This window comes from Pezoporus flaviventris, unplaced genomic scaffold (assembly GCF_033815535.1).
Source record: "Pezoporus flaviventris isolate CSIRO_AGI_PZ_B2104156 unplaced genomic scaffold, CSIRO_AGI_Pfla_v1 ptg000002l, whole genome shotgun sequence".
NCBI lineage: Eukaryota > Metazoa > Chordata > Aves > Psittaciformes > Psittacidae > Pezoporus > Pezoporus flaviventris.
Window position 1 is genome coordinate 5,817,337 of NW_026892550.1, and position 17,665 is coordinate 5,835,001.

The 17,665-nt window shown below is 38.3% G+C and overlaps 1 protein-coding gene across 7 annotated transcripts in view; it reads right to left on the minus strand.

Annotated features, from left to right (window-relative positions):
• POLN (DNA polymerase nu) overlaps window positions 1-17,665 on the minus strand; it is a 95,575-nt gene that overhangs the window by 56,448 nt on the left and 21,462 nt on the right. For all 7 annotated transcript variants that reach the window (XR_009745889.1, XM_061467340.1, XM_061467316.1 and 4 more), the window contains 2 exons: window positions 1,618-1,675; window positions 27-104 (listed from right to left, as the gene is read on the minus strand). Coding sequence is in view for 6 of the 7 variants with exons in the window: in XM_061467340.1 (XP_061323324.1) it covers window positions 27-104; window positions 1,618-1,675 (136 nt within the window). In the remaining variant the exon portion in view is untranslated. The remainder of the gene's footprint in view (window positions 1-26; window positions 105-1,617; window positions 1,676-17,665) is intronic.

Genomic DNA, 17,665 nt, shown 5'->3' on the forward strand with positions numbered 1-17,665 from the left:
GAGAATAATAATACATACTATCTTACCTGCTGCTAAAAACGTGTATCCTTTTTTTGACACAAACAATGTTCTTGGGGAAAAAGTTATTATTTCCTCTTCTTTTCCTAGAAAGGGGATAGACATGTGAGTCCCAAACCCCAGTTCAAAAAAACTGTGCTGCAAACCATAGGAGGTTGTAAACAACATACCAAGGCCACAACTAAAACTACACAAAGAGCAATGTAAGCAACCTAGCAGAGCACCAACTGCCAGCAGCACAACTGTTTTACTCTATCAGTCATGTACAACATCTTTGTCTCTGTCATTCTTGCAGTACTGCTTACTTCTCCTTTTTCAAAACCAAACCCTTCCCAAAACACTAGCTAACAAACATCTACAAAACTAACATCATTCACAGATCATCTAAGGAGGCATTCAGATAAGGAAGGGTCTAGAGATGAGCTAAAAAAACAGATTTTTGTATCTTTGAATATGCTGCAGTGATATGTTAATAACCAAATTCTGATTTACAGGTGGTAGGGGGACTGCAGTTGACATTGGCATCCAAATTCTAACTACAGAAATGCACAATAATATCACAAAGCAACAATGTACGTTGACAAGGTATTAGAAACAATGCATCCTGGAAGTACCACTTGTCTTGGTGTAAAAAGGAATGGTGGTTAGAAATACAACAGAATGAATCTGATCAGCATGAAAATGGAAAACCTAAGTGTGCCTTGATACAGGAATGAAATACTTCAAAATACATGTGTGAGAATAACATATTACATTGATTGGACTGTTTCCAGAAAGGTCTATATGCCATAATTACTCACAGCAGCTCAGGTTTGCACAGGCACTGCTCACACATTTTTTGGTAACAACTTCAAAAATTTACTTACAAAAATGAATCAGTTAGGTAAAATAAAACTGCTGTCAACATCTTACAGTGTCTTCAACAGAATTCTGTTCTATGATCTGTATTATTTTAAATGCATGGTGTGAATAGGAGTGAAAAGGCAAGTGTGCCCTCTCTGAGAACCAAGTGCAAAAAATGAGCATCATTTCCCAGCTATGGATGTAGGTGTTCGAGAAGAGTTTATGCTGGCAAACCTTTCTCTTTTATTTGAGTCTACTATTGTGGCTTTCTCTCTTTATCACCTGGGTCATGCTTTTCTACACTTTACTGTGACTCTCTCTGAATCATCTACCTTAAATCCACTTCTGTTATTACAAACAATACATCTGACTATTGGTGTTTACTTGTGAGGTTGATTAAAATGACTCAGCTTGATACCACCTCAGACAAAGCCTTACAAGCTGAATTCACACAAAATCAGCCCTAGGATATTTAATGGAGTCATGATGTGTAATTTCATCTGGAAAAAGAACAGTGACATAGTTGAACGGAACAAAAATATCTCAAAGTTCAGGAGTATGAGATCAGTGCTGAAACAGCAATTTTTTCTGCAGCAACAGTCAGCAAAAAGTACTTGGCTTAAATGCTAATGTATAACTAAGCACTAATAATCTATTCTGCTCTTCGATGCTGGAGCTACCACTCTGCTTTAAAATATAGCTTAGTAAAATAATTAGATAAAATTGCCTTTTCATGTTAGTAAAAAAAGAGTTTACCTTTTATGCACTGTTTCTTTGTGATTCTAACTGGATGTTTAGAGATACCTTGAATGTTCTACAAGTAAGAAGAATAAAAATGTTTAGCAAAGTTAAAATTTATGAAAACATGTTTATGAACAGTTCATAAGCAGCATAAGAACATAATGCCAACAAGTTCTCCCTGCATAATAAATAAGATTAACCCTTTGCCTTTCAAAGGAGTCTTCACACTTCTGTAACTATTGATACTTTTAAATAGATGCTCTTCCCTGAAAATTGGAAATGTAAGAACATTTTCCCACCGGCAGCCTTTCCAAATCCTAATCTCTGGATGCACCACAGACCATAATTAAAAACCCAATAAAAATAATTTCCACCTTATTTTAACCTGTATTTTTTTAAGATACAGTGCATTACTTTCAGACAAGAGTAAATGCAAACCCTCCCTTAAGCTAATGGAACAGATTCTTCTTCAGCCTCCAGAAATTTTTCTAAATATCTATTCCCACTTTTTGGAAATGCATGATAAAATAAAGGAGCTCATTTCTGACTGCAACACATCGGGCAAGGTTAAAAGTGAGAACTAAGTTTATCAACAAACGTGCAGGACTAGGAATAACAGAAGATTTCTCTTTAAAGATCTGCATTCATGGACCTTGAGTAAAGCATTGAAGATGACACACAACAGCTTTCTTCTGTTACTTTAAGTCATTTTGTCTCATCATCTAGAAAGGTAACACATGATACGAGACAATGTGTATCAACCTCAATTTTCAATGCAATCAATTTGCAAGTGGTTCAGGAATCAGGTGAACCTACTAGTGTTATGTAATACTGTGAATTCAGGAGATGTGAATGGTGCTATATAACTTTCAAATCAAAGTGATCATTTTGAACTCATGTTTGTTATTTTAAACTTGAAGGATGTAATCAGTCTGCAAAAGCTAATGAAATTTAAAGCAGAAGTAAAAGAACCAAACCCCCAAAACAGAACTGTTTTCATTTCTAGCTTTAGTATCACACTTAAAGATCTATAATTTAATGTATTAAAGTTGAACACCCACCACAGCACACCATACACACAGACACAGGAAACTGTTACATAAAATACATAATATTTTTCATAGCTTGCATAAACTAGGAACACTGCTCTCAATCCATCAATACCAAATTTGACCCATAAGAAACACTTGCAATCTTTAATATTTTGTTATTCAGTTTCCAGAAACAACATAAAAAGGACATGGAACTGTTGAAGCAAGTCCAGAGGAGAGCAACAAGGATGATCAAGGGTTGGATCACCTCCTGTATGAAGACAGGCTGAGAAAGTTGGGCCTGTTCAGCCTGCAGAAGAGAAGGCTGCGTGGAGACCTCATAGCAGCTCCCAGTATCTGAAGGGGACCTACAAGGATGCTGGAGACGGACTCTTCAAGGACTGTAGCGACAGGACAAGGGGTAATGGGTTTAAACTTAAACAGGGGAAATTCAAGTTAGATAAAAAGTTCTTTACTGTGAGGGTGGTGAGGCACTGGAACAGGTTGCCCAGAAAAGTGGTAAATGCTCCAACCCCAGCAGTGTTAAAGGCCAGGTTTGACAGAGCCTTGGGCAAGACAGTCTAGTGTGAGGGTTGGAACTTGATGATCTTAAGGTCCTTTCCAACCCTAACTATTCTATGATTCTGTAATTTTAAAAGTTGTGGGAATGGTTATTATAATACTATTAACTTTATTTTGAAATTGGTGGTTATTTAATCCACACACAAAATTAACATTTCTATTGATAACTATTTATCAATAACAAGTTGGGGAGAATGAGTGCTTGCTCATATGAATAATATGCAGTTTCAGTGGGCATGGAAGGTAGTAGATCCTCAGAAGTTTTGAAAATTGACTCCTTTATTATGTATCTGGACATGAATGTGGGAGCCTCATTTTATATATTTAAAAATAACCCCAAAATCACGAGATTTTAATTCTGACTTAAATCACTGCAATGGTAACGATCATTGTATGGACTTTACACTGGGCTCCATGCTGGTATGACTTGTACTTCCAGCACATGTTAAAGTTGTTTATAGTTCCTCTCACTGATTATAGTTGCTTAACTCATTAGCTTCAAAATCCTGGACAAAGTGAAATAAATAAAAATTCATTCCAAAACCTATCTACAATGGTAAAAATAAATCACTATATTGCCTTCTTGTTTTCACTGACAGCATATGCAGAAAGTCTGCTTTCAGTGCAATTTTAGAAGTGTTACTAATACTTCTGAAAAACACTAGTAAGTAATTGCAAGTGCAAAATGTACTGTCACTTGTAAATCAGTTAACAACTCATGATCTGAAAAGTTTTCAGAAAAGAAGTAACTCAAGAAACATGACAGTGGTGATGCCCATCTTTAAGCTATTGGAATAGCCTAATTGAATCCTCTCATCTAATTTTAGATGTCTTTAGGCTGGTTGTTGGTCTAAACTAGCTGCCTGGAATCCCTCTACTCAGTAGACAAAGACAGGAATCTCCAGTGGATACTTCAAACTGTGTGTATATGAGACATACTTACAAGTTGACCTAAGATTCCCCTGGAGATGATGTTTTCTAAGACTTAGATTATGAAATTTGGTGATATAAATTTACCTTAAGTATTTAAAAGGATGGAGAAGGACACTCAGAAGAGTCTTCCAAACGGAAAACGTTCCTTTGCTTCAGTTGAAAATTAGGTGACAGTTTTATTGTATCAAAAGTAGAAGATTGATGTGGCTTTGGTAAATGACTATTACCACCTGGACTACATAATAAAGCCTACATTTTTGCTTTTATGTATTAATTTCAAGTATATTTCTGCAAAACCTTCAGAGATCCAATCTGAGATATGACTCTAATCCCTTCTTGTTAGAAGAGGCATCCACATCTTGTTAGAAGTTAGAGAAACAAAACTGAACTCTCTGAACAATTATGCTCCACCAGACAGAAAGGAATATACTTGAAATGGTCAATGGAAAAGCTGGTTGTGAAAGTTAACCATTAATAACTCTCTTCATTGTTTCTGAGGGGGGAAAAAATGTCAAGCTATTCTAGTGGATGATTAACAAAAAAAACCTAGCACTGGTTAAAAAAAAAAAATATGTAAGTAAATAAAACCCAACACTATAATCCAAAATTCATTTCCAGAGGTTCCAGAAGGATAGAGGAAGCCAAGGCCCAAGTTTCAACTGTGTTTGAAAGGTTGTAAAGATCAGGGGAAGTTCTAGAGAGCTGGAAGAAAGCAAGTGTCATTCCTGTCTTTCAAGAGGGCAAGGAGGAGGATGCAGAAAATTACAGCCCAGTCGGCCTCTCCTCAATTCCTGGGAAGGCGATGGAGCAAATAATCCTGGAAAACATTTGCAAACATATTAAAGTCAAGATGATGATCTGTGGTAGTCAGCATGGATTTACAAAGGGGAAATCATGCTCAAGCAAAAATAGCCTTCTGCAATGGAGTAACTAGCTCAGTGGAAGAAGGGAGAGCAGCAGATGTTGTTTACCTTGACTTTAGCAAGGCTTTCAAAACAATCTCTCATAAAAGCCTCATAGACAAACTGATGAAGTACAAGCTAGATAAGTGAACAGTGAGGGGGACTAAAAACTGACCGAAATTCTAGGTCCAGAGGGTTTTTGAAGAGTGGCACAAAGACGAGCTGTAGGCCAGGTGTTAGCGGAGTACCCCAGTGGGCAACACTGCTCAACACATCCATTAATGACCTGGATAACAGGACTGAGGTGCAACCTCAGCAAGATGGCAGACAATCCAAAACCTGGAGGAATGGCTGATGCATTAGATCACTGCTCTGTGATTTAGAGGGACCTCAAGAATAGAGCAATGGGTTATCAGGATCTCAGAGTTCATAGTCTGCTTTGCAGAAAAGTACCTGTGGATCCTCATGAGGAACAATTTGAACATGAACCAGCAATGACCCTTTGTACCTAGGAAGGCCACCACCACCCTGGGCTGCATCAGGAAGAGTGTCTCCAACATGCCAAAAGAGGTGATCCTATCCCTTTGCTCAGAATGCCCGATGGGAATTACAAAGATGAAGCCAGATTTTTCTCACTGGTGCCCAATGACAGTGCAAGAGACAGTGGTCAGAATCACAGGAAATTCCATTTAAACATAAGACATAACTTATCTACTGTGACAGTCACTGGATCAGATTGCGTAGAGAGGTTGTGAAGCCTCCATCCTTGGAGACATTCAAACCCCAATCAAACACAGTTCTGAGAAACTTGCTGTAGTGGATGCTTCTTTGAGCAGTGGGGTTGGACTACACAATCTCTAGTGGTCCTGTCCAAACGCAACTACCTTGTGATTCTATAATTCTGTTTTCATAACATGACTGTAAGTGATTAATGAATGCATCCCAGGGCTAACCACCTGCCTCCTCTCTACTTCACCTGATTTCTGACTGAGATAGAACTGAAGCCTTCATAGTTTGAGGCAGTGGAAAGCCACAGGACTCTGGTTGCATTGCCAAGCAATTAAAAAAAAAAAAAATTCTATATTATATATATAAAGTACATTTGTAGCATAACATTAAAATTCAAAGATTAAAGACTGAAACAAATGGTAGTCAGCTGGTGTATCATGTCTTAAAATGCAAGCTCTTAGAAAAAGAGTTGTATTATCTTGATTATGGAAATGCATGCAAAAATGTACAACCAAGCTTCATAAATCAGTTTGGTAAACCTGCAACAAAATTGATAAGAATTACTTGACTGTATAATGGAAATCTCTATTTTTATGGTTTTCACAGAATTATAGACTCATTTAGGTTGGGAAAAACCTTTTAGATCACTGAGTCTAACCATTAACCTAACATTGCCAAGTCCATCACTAAACCATGTCCCTAAATACCACCTCTACACATCTTTTAAATACTTCCAGGGATGATAATTCCACCACTGCCCTGGGCAGCCTGTTCCAATGATTGACAACCCTTTTAGTGAAGAAATTTTTTGTAATATCCAATCTAAACCTCCCCTGGCACAGCTTGAGGCTGTTTCCTTTTGTCCTATCACTTGTTACTTGGGAGAAGAGACTGACCCCCACCTCACTACAACCTCCTTTCAGGCAGCTGTAGAGAGCTGTAAGGTCCCCTCTGAGCCTTCTCTTCTACAGATTAAACACCCTCAGATGCCTCAGCCACTCCTCATCACACTTGTGCTCCAGAACCTGTACCAGCTCCATTGCCCTTCTCTGGCCCAGCTCCAGCACCAAAATGTCTTTCTTGCAGTGAGGGGCTCAGAGCTGAACACAGGATTCAAGGTGCAGCCTCACCAGTGCCCAGTACAGGGGATGATCACTGCCCTGGCCCTATTGCTGACACAGGCCAGGATGCTGTTGGCCTTCTTGGCCACCTGGACCCAAGCTGGTTCATATTCAGCCAGTTGTCAACACATCCAACAACCCCAGGTCCTTTTCCACCGGCATCTTTCCAGCCACTCTTCCCAAGGCCTGTAGCATTGCACGGGGTTGTTGTGACCCAAGTGCAGGACTTGGTACTGAGCTTCACTGAGTTTCAGGTCATGACAGTTAGAAAGCTTAAAACCCTCACATCTCTTTTTCACTCTTTTGTTGTCAGTGAAACCGTCTTCTTTCCCCAACTACAAGCATTAAATCATTAAAGATTAAATTTTATAATATGATAAGCAAACTTAAAAGAGTACCAAATCTGATCTGCACTAAAGTAAGTTGAGGTATGATAAACACAGACTGGCTGTCTTTTTCCTGGATCTCCAAAGCTGACACCTTTCTTCAGCAGTGGACTTGCCACATAGGGATCGAGCGCTCAACACATTCACCGTCTCTTTTACAATTTCAGTTACTTGACACATTTTTCAGCATCTAGCTGGTTGCTGGATCATTGGTTTTCAGTTAAACTCTTCATAAAACATCATGCTGGAAAATAAGGGGGCACAGGCATGGCAGAAAAAGAAAAAAGTCTCACTAGAAACACTAGATTAAAACTGTGTGTTGAAAAATAGATGGTTGATTTCTTTCCTCCTTCCTCTATAATCTGATTTCTTGCCACTGTAATCCATCCTGACTGATGATTCTTACTCCAGTGTTTAAGCACAAGTGAGAAATTTTTTTTCTTCGTTCTAAAAATACGTCTTTTAAAAGTCATTCTACTTTTGCCTGTGGTTTCCGGTGAAGGGAGTGCAGATCCTTGCCTACGCTGTTAGCTGCTGCATACAGAGCCATTCAGAAACAATGACAGACTTCACTGTTACAAGACAACTCAGAATCTTGATGTCTCTTGGAGCCTCACAAACACAGCTTTCTCATATAGCATTCAAGCCTACCAAAAAGTATACTCTAATCCATAAGGAAAGCTGCTGTATAAATGAAGAGTGAAATTATCAATGAAAATAAAACTTAATCAAAATCCAGCAAATGCCACACAGTTCCCAGTTTGATGAGTTCATGCTCAACCTGTTACACTTTCTGTGGAGCTTTCCATTTTTGGTATCCAAAATTCTACATCTACATTTGCAACTGAGTTTTGATTCCTTCCTAGGTTAAAAACCAGTTACTCTGGTTCTTTCAAAGGATAACAGTACACAGATATATACAGGATAAATCACCTCTGAAGTCAGTATAGTTATACCTAAATCACAGAAGCTGGTGGTCCTACAAACAGCAGGGAGGGGAGCAAAAGAAACATCAAACAAACCAACATTGGCAAGTTACTGAAATAAATGGGAATGTCTGGACTGCAGAGAATTCTGTGGACATTTGATTCTGATTAATTCCTGATCTAAGGACTTACTTAAGAATAAGAACAGAGACAAAACTTACTACTGAGATAGCAGTAACCTTTCATAAATGTATAGTGTGGATGTGTCACAAGGGAAGATCAAAGACACCCAAGAATTTAGACTGAACAGATATAAGGAAACAGCTAGACCAGGTAAAGTTGTAATGTAGATCTCCTTTGATGTGGTGACTAATCACTTGCTGTTACAGTGAGGCACAGTGCCAAACACTAGAGCAAAATAAAGACAAATAGAGGAATCAATTTTTTTTTTTTTTACTGTGTCTACTAATGGCAGCAAATAGCAAAAGCTAGTTGCATTTGTTATGAGCAAGAACACTTACTGGGAATGCGATTTTTTAGATTTCATTACTCTAATAGCTGTTGCTTCAGAAAATCAATTATTTCCCAATACTTGAGAAAAATACAGATTCTTCTCATCTGTATGAATAAAGTTCAGAGCAGCAAAATTCCAGTTTATCCCATCAAATGGAGCACTCCAGAAAAAAATGAAGCATTTTAAATCCAAAAGTTTCTCAAGTTTCTCTTAGTATCTTCTTCACAAGAAAGATTATGAAAATAATTAGGCTGCCACTGTTCTCTTTGAACAAGAATTCAGCTTTACACAATGCAGCACAAAGTAAGCTTTTAAATTCATGGCTTCTGTTTAAAGACTGGCATTGTATTACTTTTGGAGCAGAAGTAATACTTTGGTCTGCAAGACCAGCCTTAATTACAATGATAATGGATAGGTAGATGACAACTCTTTTGAGCTTTAAATTCTCTCTAATTACTTTTTATTCCTGTAGTGGATTTTTTCCCCTGTTTATCTGCTGCTTCAAAATTTTCTCACTTCTTTTCCTTCTTTTTCAGTTGTCTGTCCTAGCACTATGTGAGCCTGCACCTATTGACAAACTGTGCTCTCATGGCCCAGTTATTAACTTGAGAAGAACTGTAAGCAGAGGTTCAGTGAGCTACTTCCTTTATGGTCACACTGCCCAAAGTAGTATTCTGGCAAGCCAGAACAAGACGACTCACTCAGAACAAATGAACTCAATTTGTCTGGCACAGAGAAAAAATAAAAATGCACCCCCCAAACCCTCAAAATAAACCTTCATGATTTCTCTTTTAGAAACCCGCCATATTCAGTTACTGCCCATTGCAGCATCTGTGTATTCCTGTAAAGGAATACACAGTTATTTTCTGTGATTTCTATATGAGACACAATTTCAAGACAGTCTGAAGATCTGATTTTTCAGTCATGGCATGTAGCTCAATAAATAGAGAAAATATGAAAATGCACAAGGTCACCATAGCAATGTCAGCCTGGTATGAATGTGTACCCCTCATTCCTAAGCACATCTTGATTTGTCTGCAATTGCCACCTAGTGGCTAGTTACAAATTGAAGCCATTCATTTCCCTTGTCAAGAGATTCAGTCTTGGGGTAAAGGATTTCTTCTTTTTTTTGGTACTAGTTACTGTTTTTCAGGAGTTTTTCATCATTCAAAGGTAATGCATTCCCTTCTGCCTCAACCAGCAGCACAGAATTATTCAAGTTTTAGGTGTCAAGTGGGATACCCAGAAGTAATTCATCACCTTCCCATAAGCTTAAGCAGCTTTCAAAGTGATTACAAGGGAAGAAGAAAAGCACAGCCAAAAATATTGGACTTCCAACTTTAGAGAGCTGGCCATAAGAATAAAGCATTGTTATGTTAAAACATAAAGAAACCCACTGAAATCAGAATTATACTACATTCTTGCCTTGCAGAAAGGAATTAGAGGAACATGGTGACACCTCTCACTTTGGAGAGCTTGTAAAAAAATTTCTGTGTCTAAGGTTTTTTTAACTGTCCTCTCATAACATAAATCTCTGAGCTTTGAGTATTTCCTAAAAATGTGTATCTAAAAATCCCACTAATGGAATACTTCATATGAAGAATAAAATTATAAAAAACCCTATCTTCAAGCAGACTTTCTAAAATCTGAGTCAACAACTCACAAGAGGTACTAACAGACAACTGCAGAACAAACAGGCACACGAGATCATACATATATTTCTGAACATTGCTGAAGATTCAATCTGAGTACCAGCCTTATGGATGAGGATATAAAATTAACTCAGCAGGACATAAGCTCTATGAAATCCCTCTGTACAGAAGTACAATGACTATGACCACACAGAGACTTAAGGGGATGTGAGCATATGTCAATATGTCAAACTCAAGTGTGAGAAAAGTGCTCAGCCAGGAACTGAAATTTGTCTGGATAAACGCTGGAATAACAAAGATTGTGATAAACTACAAACGAACAGTACTACTTGTCTTTTGTAGCCATGCTAACATTGCTCTTAGACTACCCTAAAATTGCATGGAATCAAACTTAGTACAATCCCAGGGGACACAACATAGTGTATAGATTAACTTCTGTAACAGAATACTCTAAGTAACAGATATTACTATAATTTCTGCACTTTAAAACACCTTTTAATCTGCAAGGCAGTGAAAGCCACATAGCTAAAGCTCTGCCTGTTCTGACCAAAGATGACCTTAATTTTGGTTTCGGCAGCTATGTCCTCCAGTCACATTCATATTACAGAAAAATAACCTGGCAGTTATATTCCAGCATGGATTTCTAGAACACTATCAGCATACTTTTGGCTTTTATCTCCCAGAAAAAAAACACTGGCAAAGGCCATTCAAAGGATAAAATGAATCGGCATATAAGCAGCTACCTTAACAAAGCCCACACAACAGCAGCAGGCCTCAAGTGCTGACAATTTAATTTATACATAGTGTATTGAAATGCAGCATCTTTGAATTTTAATGAAACAAGTGCAAATATGCAGTGCCATCATCTCTCCAGCACAGGAAAATTTTACAGCGTTTTTCCTCCCTTTTCTACAATTCTAATCTTCTCTGAGGAGCTTTTTGCCAGAATCTAAAAGAGACTGAAGGAGGAATTCAGCCTCCACAGTCAATATTTCATAATGTGCTAAAAATACTTTAGCCGGTATCATTCTGAGTTGTATAGAATCTTTCCTTTTTGAGCTGTTACATTTAACTGCTCTCTGTATTTACATGCTTATGTTTGGTTTGTAGAAAAAATAATGGCAGACTCCCATCTTGCATAAATAAAATGCAAGAATTCTGTATGCTGATTGCTGCATCGAAGCAGATTTATACTGGCTACACATCATCTTTCTTTAAATAACAGAGAACAATTATAGATACAAAGACAAACCCAAATAGAACACAGTTATATACATGATTGCACTGCTCTTGTTACTATAGAATCACAGCCCAGATGATGCTCCAAGCCTTACTGAGCCAAATGGAAAACATTATGCTATAAAAAGTAGTTCATGTATTGGCTACAGCACTCACCATGAGATCAATGAATTTATACAATTCAGGAGCATTTCTACAGAGAATGCCAAAGACATGCACATATCATAGAAAAGGATATCATGTGTACTTGAGATGATAAGAACAAAGGTTTATGATGCAGAAACCTTGTTTCTGCATTTGGATATTAACCCAATATGATGATGTTCTGGAGCATCAGACATGTTATCATCTGGCTAACAGTGACTCTTCATATGGTAGCTGTCACACCAGTAAATAAGAATATCCTGTTGTAATGTTAATGTGTAAACTTTCATCATGAACACAACTGAAATAAAGTCTTGTCAAAATGCTCATCTTTAAGTAAAATTTCCCATCATAAAATACTGCGATGAGCGAGAAAGAAAGATAATTTCTGTCTCCTAATATTGTAAATACGGTTTCTTTAAATGCTAAAGCCTTCTAAATATACTTCTAAGAAAATTAAGCAACAACAAAAGAGGTCGCAAAAACACCAAAACTCTAAATACTCATAAAATGAGATACTATTTTAGTGCTATTAGTGCAGTTACAATCAGCATATGAATGAAGAGTACTGGAATAAACATACTGAGAAGAAACATGGCACAAAAATAGATTCTGAAGCAAGAGATACTCAGGGAACACAAACCAACCATAACAATCAGCATGCGTGCTCTGGCTTTCTAATAGCATATCAGCTCATATGAGTGACAGTTGTTTGTACTGACTAGGAAAGGTGACCCTGAATTGCTTTGATGCAAAGGTTCAAGAAAATACAGAGATAGCCTCTAAGACAACATACTGTTATTTTAGTGAAGCCCACAAAGAATCATAGAATAGTTAGGGTTGGAAAGGACCTTAAGATCATACAGTTCCAATCCCCCTGCCATGGGCAGGGACACCTCACACTAAAACATGACACCCAAGGCTTCGTCCAACCTGGCCTTGAACACTGCCAGGGATGGAGCATTCACAACCTCCCTCGGCAACCCATTCCAGTGCCTCACCACCCTAATAGGAAAGAACTTCTTCCTTATATCCGGTATAAGTTTTAACCTGTTACCCCTTGTCCTATCACTACAGTCCTAATGAAGAGTCCCTCTCCAGTATCCCTATAGGCCCCCTTCAGATACTGGAAGGCTGCTATGAGGTCTCCACACAGCCTTCTCTTCTCCAGGCTGAATAGCCCCAACTTTCTCAGCCTCTCTTCATACGGGAGGTGCTCCAGTCCCCTGATCGTCCTCGTGGCATCCTCTGGACTTGTTCCAACAGTTCCATGTCCTTTTTATGTTGAGGACACCAGAACTGCACACAATACTCCAGGTGAGGTCTCACAAGAGCAGAGTAGAGGGGCAGGATCACCTCCTTTGACCTGCTGGTCCATGCTCCTTTTGATGCAGCCCAGGATACAGTTGGCTTTCTGGGCTGCAAGCGCACACTGAAGCCGGCTCATGTTCATTTTCTCATCGAAAGCTTACCCATGTACATCAGAGCGTACTTACGTAAAAATTATTTCGTAAGCCTAGAGGTCCTCATAGAAGACTTTTGACTTGATGCTTTATCTGAACATGTAACATGTCTGACTTGTCTCTATCTCCTGTGTTCCACTTTGGGGCCCTCAGCCTAAGAAGGACTTGGACCTGCTGGAGTGAGCCCAGAGGAAGCCACAAAGATGCTCAGAGGGCTGGAGCACCTCTTCTATGAAGACAGGCTGAGAGAACTGGGGTTGCTCAGTCTGAAGAGAAATCTCTGGGGAGACCTTAGTGCAGCTTCCAGTGCCTAAAGGAGCCAACAAGAAAATTGGAGAGGGACTTTTTAAAAGAGCAAGTAGGGACAGGACAAGTGGAGAAGACTTTAGCCTGATGGAGGGGAGATTTAGATTAGATATTAGGAAAAAATTCTTCACTATGAAGGTGCTTAGACACTGGCACAGGTTGCCCCATCCCTGGAAGTGTTCAAGGCCAGGTTGGATGGGGCTTGGAGCAACTGGTCTAGTGGAAGGTGGCTGGAGGGGGCAGGGGGCTGGAACTGAATGACCTTTAGGATCATTTGAAAAAAAGATGTGATCCCATCCCTTCACCCAGACTTGCTGTTTTAGCTCCTTACACTGCATCAGCTCTGCCAAAGCTTTCTAAAAGCTGTGAAGGAAAAGGATAGGGGAAAACCAGGACACTTCCAATTTGTGCAGCAACTCACCACTACTGAAATACCTTGTAGAACTAAGAATTCAATTGTGACTATAGACCATAAACTTTCAGAAAGAGCATTGTTAGTATCACAGAGCAGCCTGTAGCCTTAATGAGGGGACAAAATGCCTGAAATTTAAGAGCTGCCACAATAGCTTTGAGAGCACAATTCTGGCAGTCCACATTGCTTGATGCGTGTGAATGCTAAGGAAGTAAAACCTCCCAGGATAGTGTGATGAAAGGGAGATAAACAAGCAGCATCTCATCCACACTGCCCAGAAATGACTCCCAGACTATTCCAAAAGCACATTTGAGTTTTATCTTGGAGAGAATTAGTTCATTCAATCCAGAATACAGCCCAGAAGGAAGTAAAACAGTGTGGATAAAATAAAAAAACTGGTTTGCTAAGTTAAATAAGAGAACAGAGCTGGTTTTGATTGCTCAGAAGGGTCTCTATGTCAAGAGATTGTTTCTCCCATTAGAATGAAAACCAGATGAGTAATTTGTTATTCATATTCCAAATGCTATTAGTAACACGCATTTTCTAATAAACAAGCATGAGATCCTCTATATGCATCACTATGAGAAAATATTATTTATAGCTGCTGGAGAGACTGAGGTATTGTCAATATTTCAGGTTCTTGTCAATATTTCATGGTTCTTCTTTGAGCACATTAACATTTAACACCCCCTAATTAGTTTCCTTTCTACATTACATCCTTCCTACACTACATTCCTGCTTTCCTAATTAGAGGCTAACATCCTTCTTTAATTGACAAGTTAAATTATTTTACTTCTTTGCTTTTTTAGGGCAAGCTGGTAAAAGCACTTTTCCTGGGGAGAAATAGAAATGCTTTTATTCCATTTTCACTTGGTCTGAAAAGGTAAAAAAACCTTATTTATCTTCAGAATAATTTGTTGTTACTAAAAGGAAGGAAGCTCTCCCTAAAGCCCATCACTTTGTGGTTTTTAGTTTAATGATAAAAACATCTTCTGAAGTATAGAGCATTAGTAGCATTTCAGTTTTCTCTGCTGCAGAAGCCTGGAGGAAAGAAACCTTAATACAAAATATCTGATTCTAACACTGAAGTTTACATCATAAACCAAATTATAGCATCCAATTATATGCAATCTTTATATCTGGAGTGAGGCTTTCTCTGTGTTCATTCTGAAAGAGGCTTGATCTTAATTGGCTTTATTGGCTTTATTCTTTTCCACCTCTGTTGTGATTTATTATTGCTGTAAACAGTGAGAGGCTGAGAAGTGGTATTTCAAGGTAGATTTGGAGAACATAAACAAGTCTTTATGAATGTCATGAATCTCTTTAATTATCTCTGAGCAACATAATGAAGCAGTCTCTTACTGTAGACAAGACTAATGTATTTATACAAAAATAATTAAAAATAACATGTTTAAATTAACTAATAAGCTTCCCGTAAGAGCCATAAGCAATCCATAGTGGCAAATATAACTAGTGTATGTCTATATTTCCAATTAAGTTGATTGAAGAACTTTAGGGTTTATATTTACTTTTAGGTTTCAGATTTGCAGGTTCTCATGGAGTAGCGAACAGAGTTACACTGCTATAGCAGGAGACTACAATATTCAATGTGTTCCTGTTTAATGATATACTATACCAGTATACAACACTTATTTGTGAGAAATGCATTGATTATGCAGCACACATATTGTAAAAGAAACCAAATTAGAAGAAATAGAGTGCACACTTAAATTGGATGTATACATGGAGAGCAACTGAAGCAAATTTCTACCAAGAAACCCCTTCTAAGTTCCTGGAACACAGAATTCATAAAAATTCATATGAATAAGTTTATCTTATGAGAGAAACCCACATAAAGCCAAAAATATGCATCATCCATACATCAGATGTGGATTTGTCAAAAAGATGATCACAGAAGAGTTAACCTATCTGAAAAAGAAATTCTGCTCTGTACCTCGTCTGGTCATTTCCCCTTAAACCTATGAGTAAATCCTCATGGATGCCATTTAAAAGAACTCCATTTCTTAAAGGCAAGAGGACAGATAGAGCCATTACATTTATAAAACAAATGAAAGAAAGAAACCTTTGTTTGGGACCCCGTCTCCCACAACCAGCACAGCAAATGAGATGTGTTTTTCTATTTGAATTCTCACTTTATCTGATTTACACTTATCTGTTGCTTTAATCAATCCTTAAAGCATTTAAAAACACAATTAAAAATAAATACTTCAGCAGATATTCAGCTAAAATTTCATAGCATTATAGTAACTGCAAAAAATATCTACAATATTTATGATTTCTGGCAAGACTCTTCCCAGTCCTTTAAAACTCAGTATAGCGACTGGGCACTGCGGTATATCTTCTATATCAATAAATGATTAAAGAAACAGATGGTATAAGTTCCATAAACATTTTACACAAAAAAAGACATGCCAATGTTTTTCCTTATAAGGAAAAGCCAGCCTTAGGCAACCCTGGATGCTAACTTTAGCAGCATTATTTTGGAGAAAAACAACCTTTAAGAAAAGTAGATTTTTTTGTGTCATTTTTAGCTTGATGAGCCAAAGGTCACCTTGTGTTGGATGTGGCTGTTTAAGACAGCTGTCAGTTCAGCTCTGACTTCTAGATGCCTTTGCATCATGTCAGAATATTTAGCAAACTGTGACCTTCATGATCATCTTTTCCATTCTCTCCCATCATTTCCCCCCATCTGGGCACATGAGAAGTAGGAACAGCAGTAACACAGTATTCCCTTGTTAACTCAGAATCATAGACACTGTTTTTACTCAGCAAAAAGCACAAAAATACCACTTTCTATAAATTGGATGTTTTGCTCTCTCTTTGTTTGATGACAAATTGTACAAAAATAGGTACTATGAGAGTAGGAAGACATAAACGAAACCTGAACTGTGAAGATAGATAAAGGAGCTAAGGAAATCACCAGTATTGTGAGGTTAAGAACCTCCCTGGACAGGTTTCTGCTGCAACACCAAGCATCACCATAGAGGCCAGGACTTGCGTGGAGCCACATGAACCCACAAATGCAAAATGGTCACAACATAAGCATTATATCCAACATCTCTACTCCCAGATAGAGCTGTGGAAGACTTTGGCCTTTCTCCCAGTACTGCAGAAAAATTCTAATGCCATTTGTACCCATTAAGCTCATGGCTAGTATTTGCAGAGACATATAAGCAGTACTCAAACCTGCATGGCTAAGAACTGACAATACTTTTGGGCACAAGTAAAAGGACAACAGCTTTGTGGATTTCTTCCAGCTTTCATGAGCCAAGTCCCACTTTTGCATCTATTCCTCCCCTCCCACAGGCCAGAGTTAGGTCTTTGCTAAGATAGGCCACAATTAAACCAAACACTACTTTTTTACTGCTATTCCCCCACCTAATGCCTTGACTCGAGCCCCTGAAGCAGTCTGCAGCCCTGTGTCCTCCCACACCAGCCCCTGCACACTCATCCATGCAGCTCTGACTATGACAGAAGTGGAACACAAAAGGCCCCACCGGTCCCTACAGTCAAAGGTCAGTATGTTTCCTAAATCCAAGTAAAATGGTATAATAAAATATATTCAAATGTGCCCTTAAAAAGGCCACTTTGGCAAAACAAAAACTCACCCAAGCCTCTAGCAGTGCAGATAGTCAAATAAAACACATTCCAGCCACAAGTATGTACTTGGAGATCATTATACCAAATGACAGGAGAAGAAGC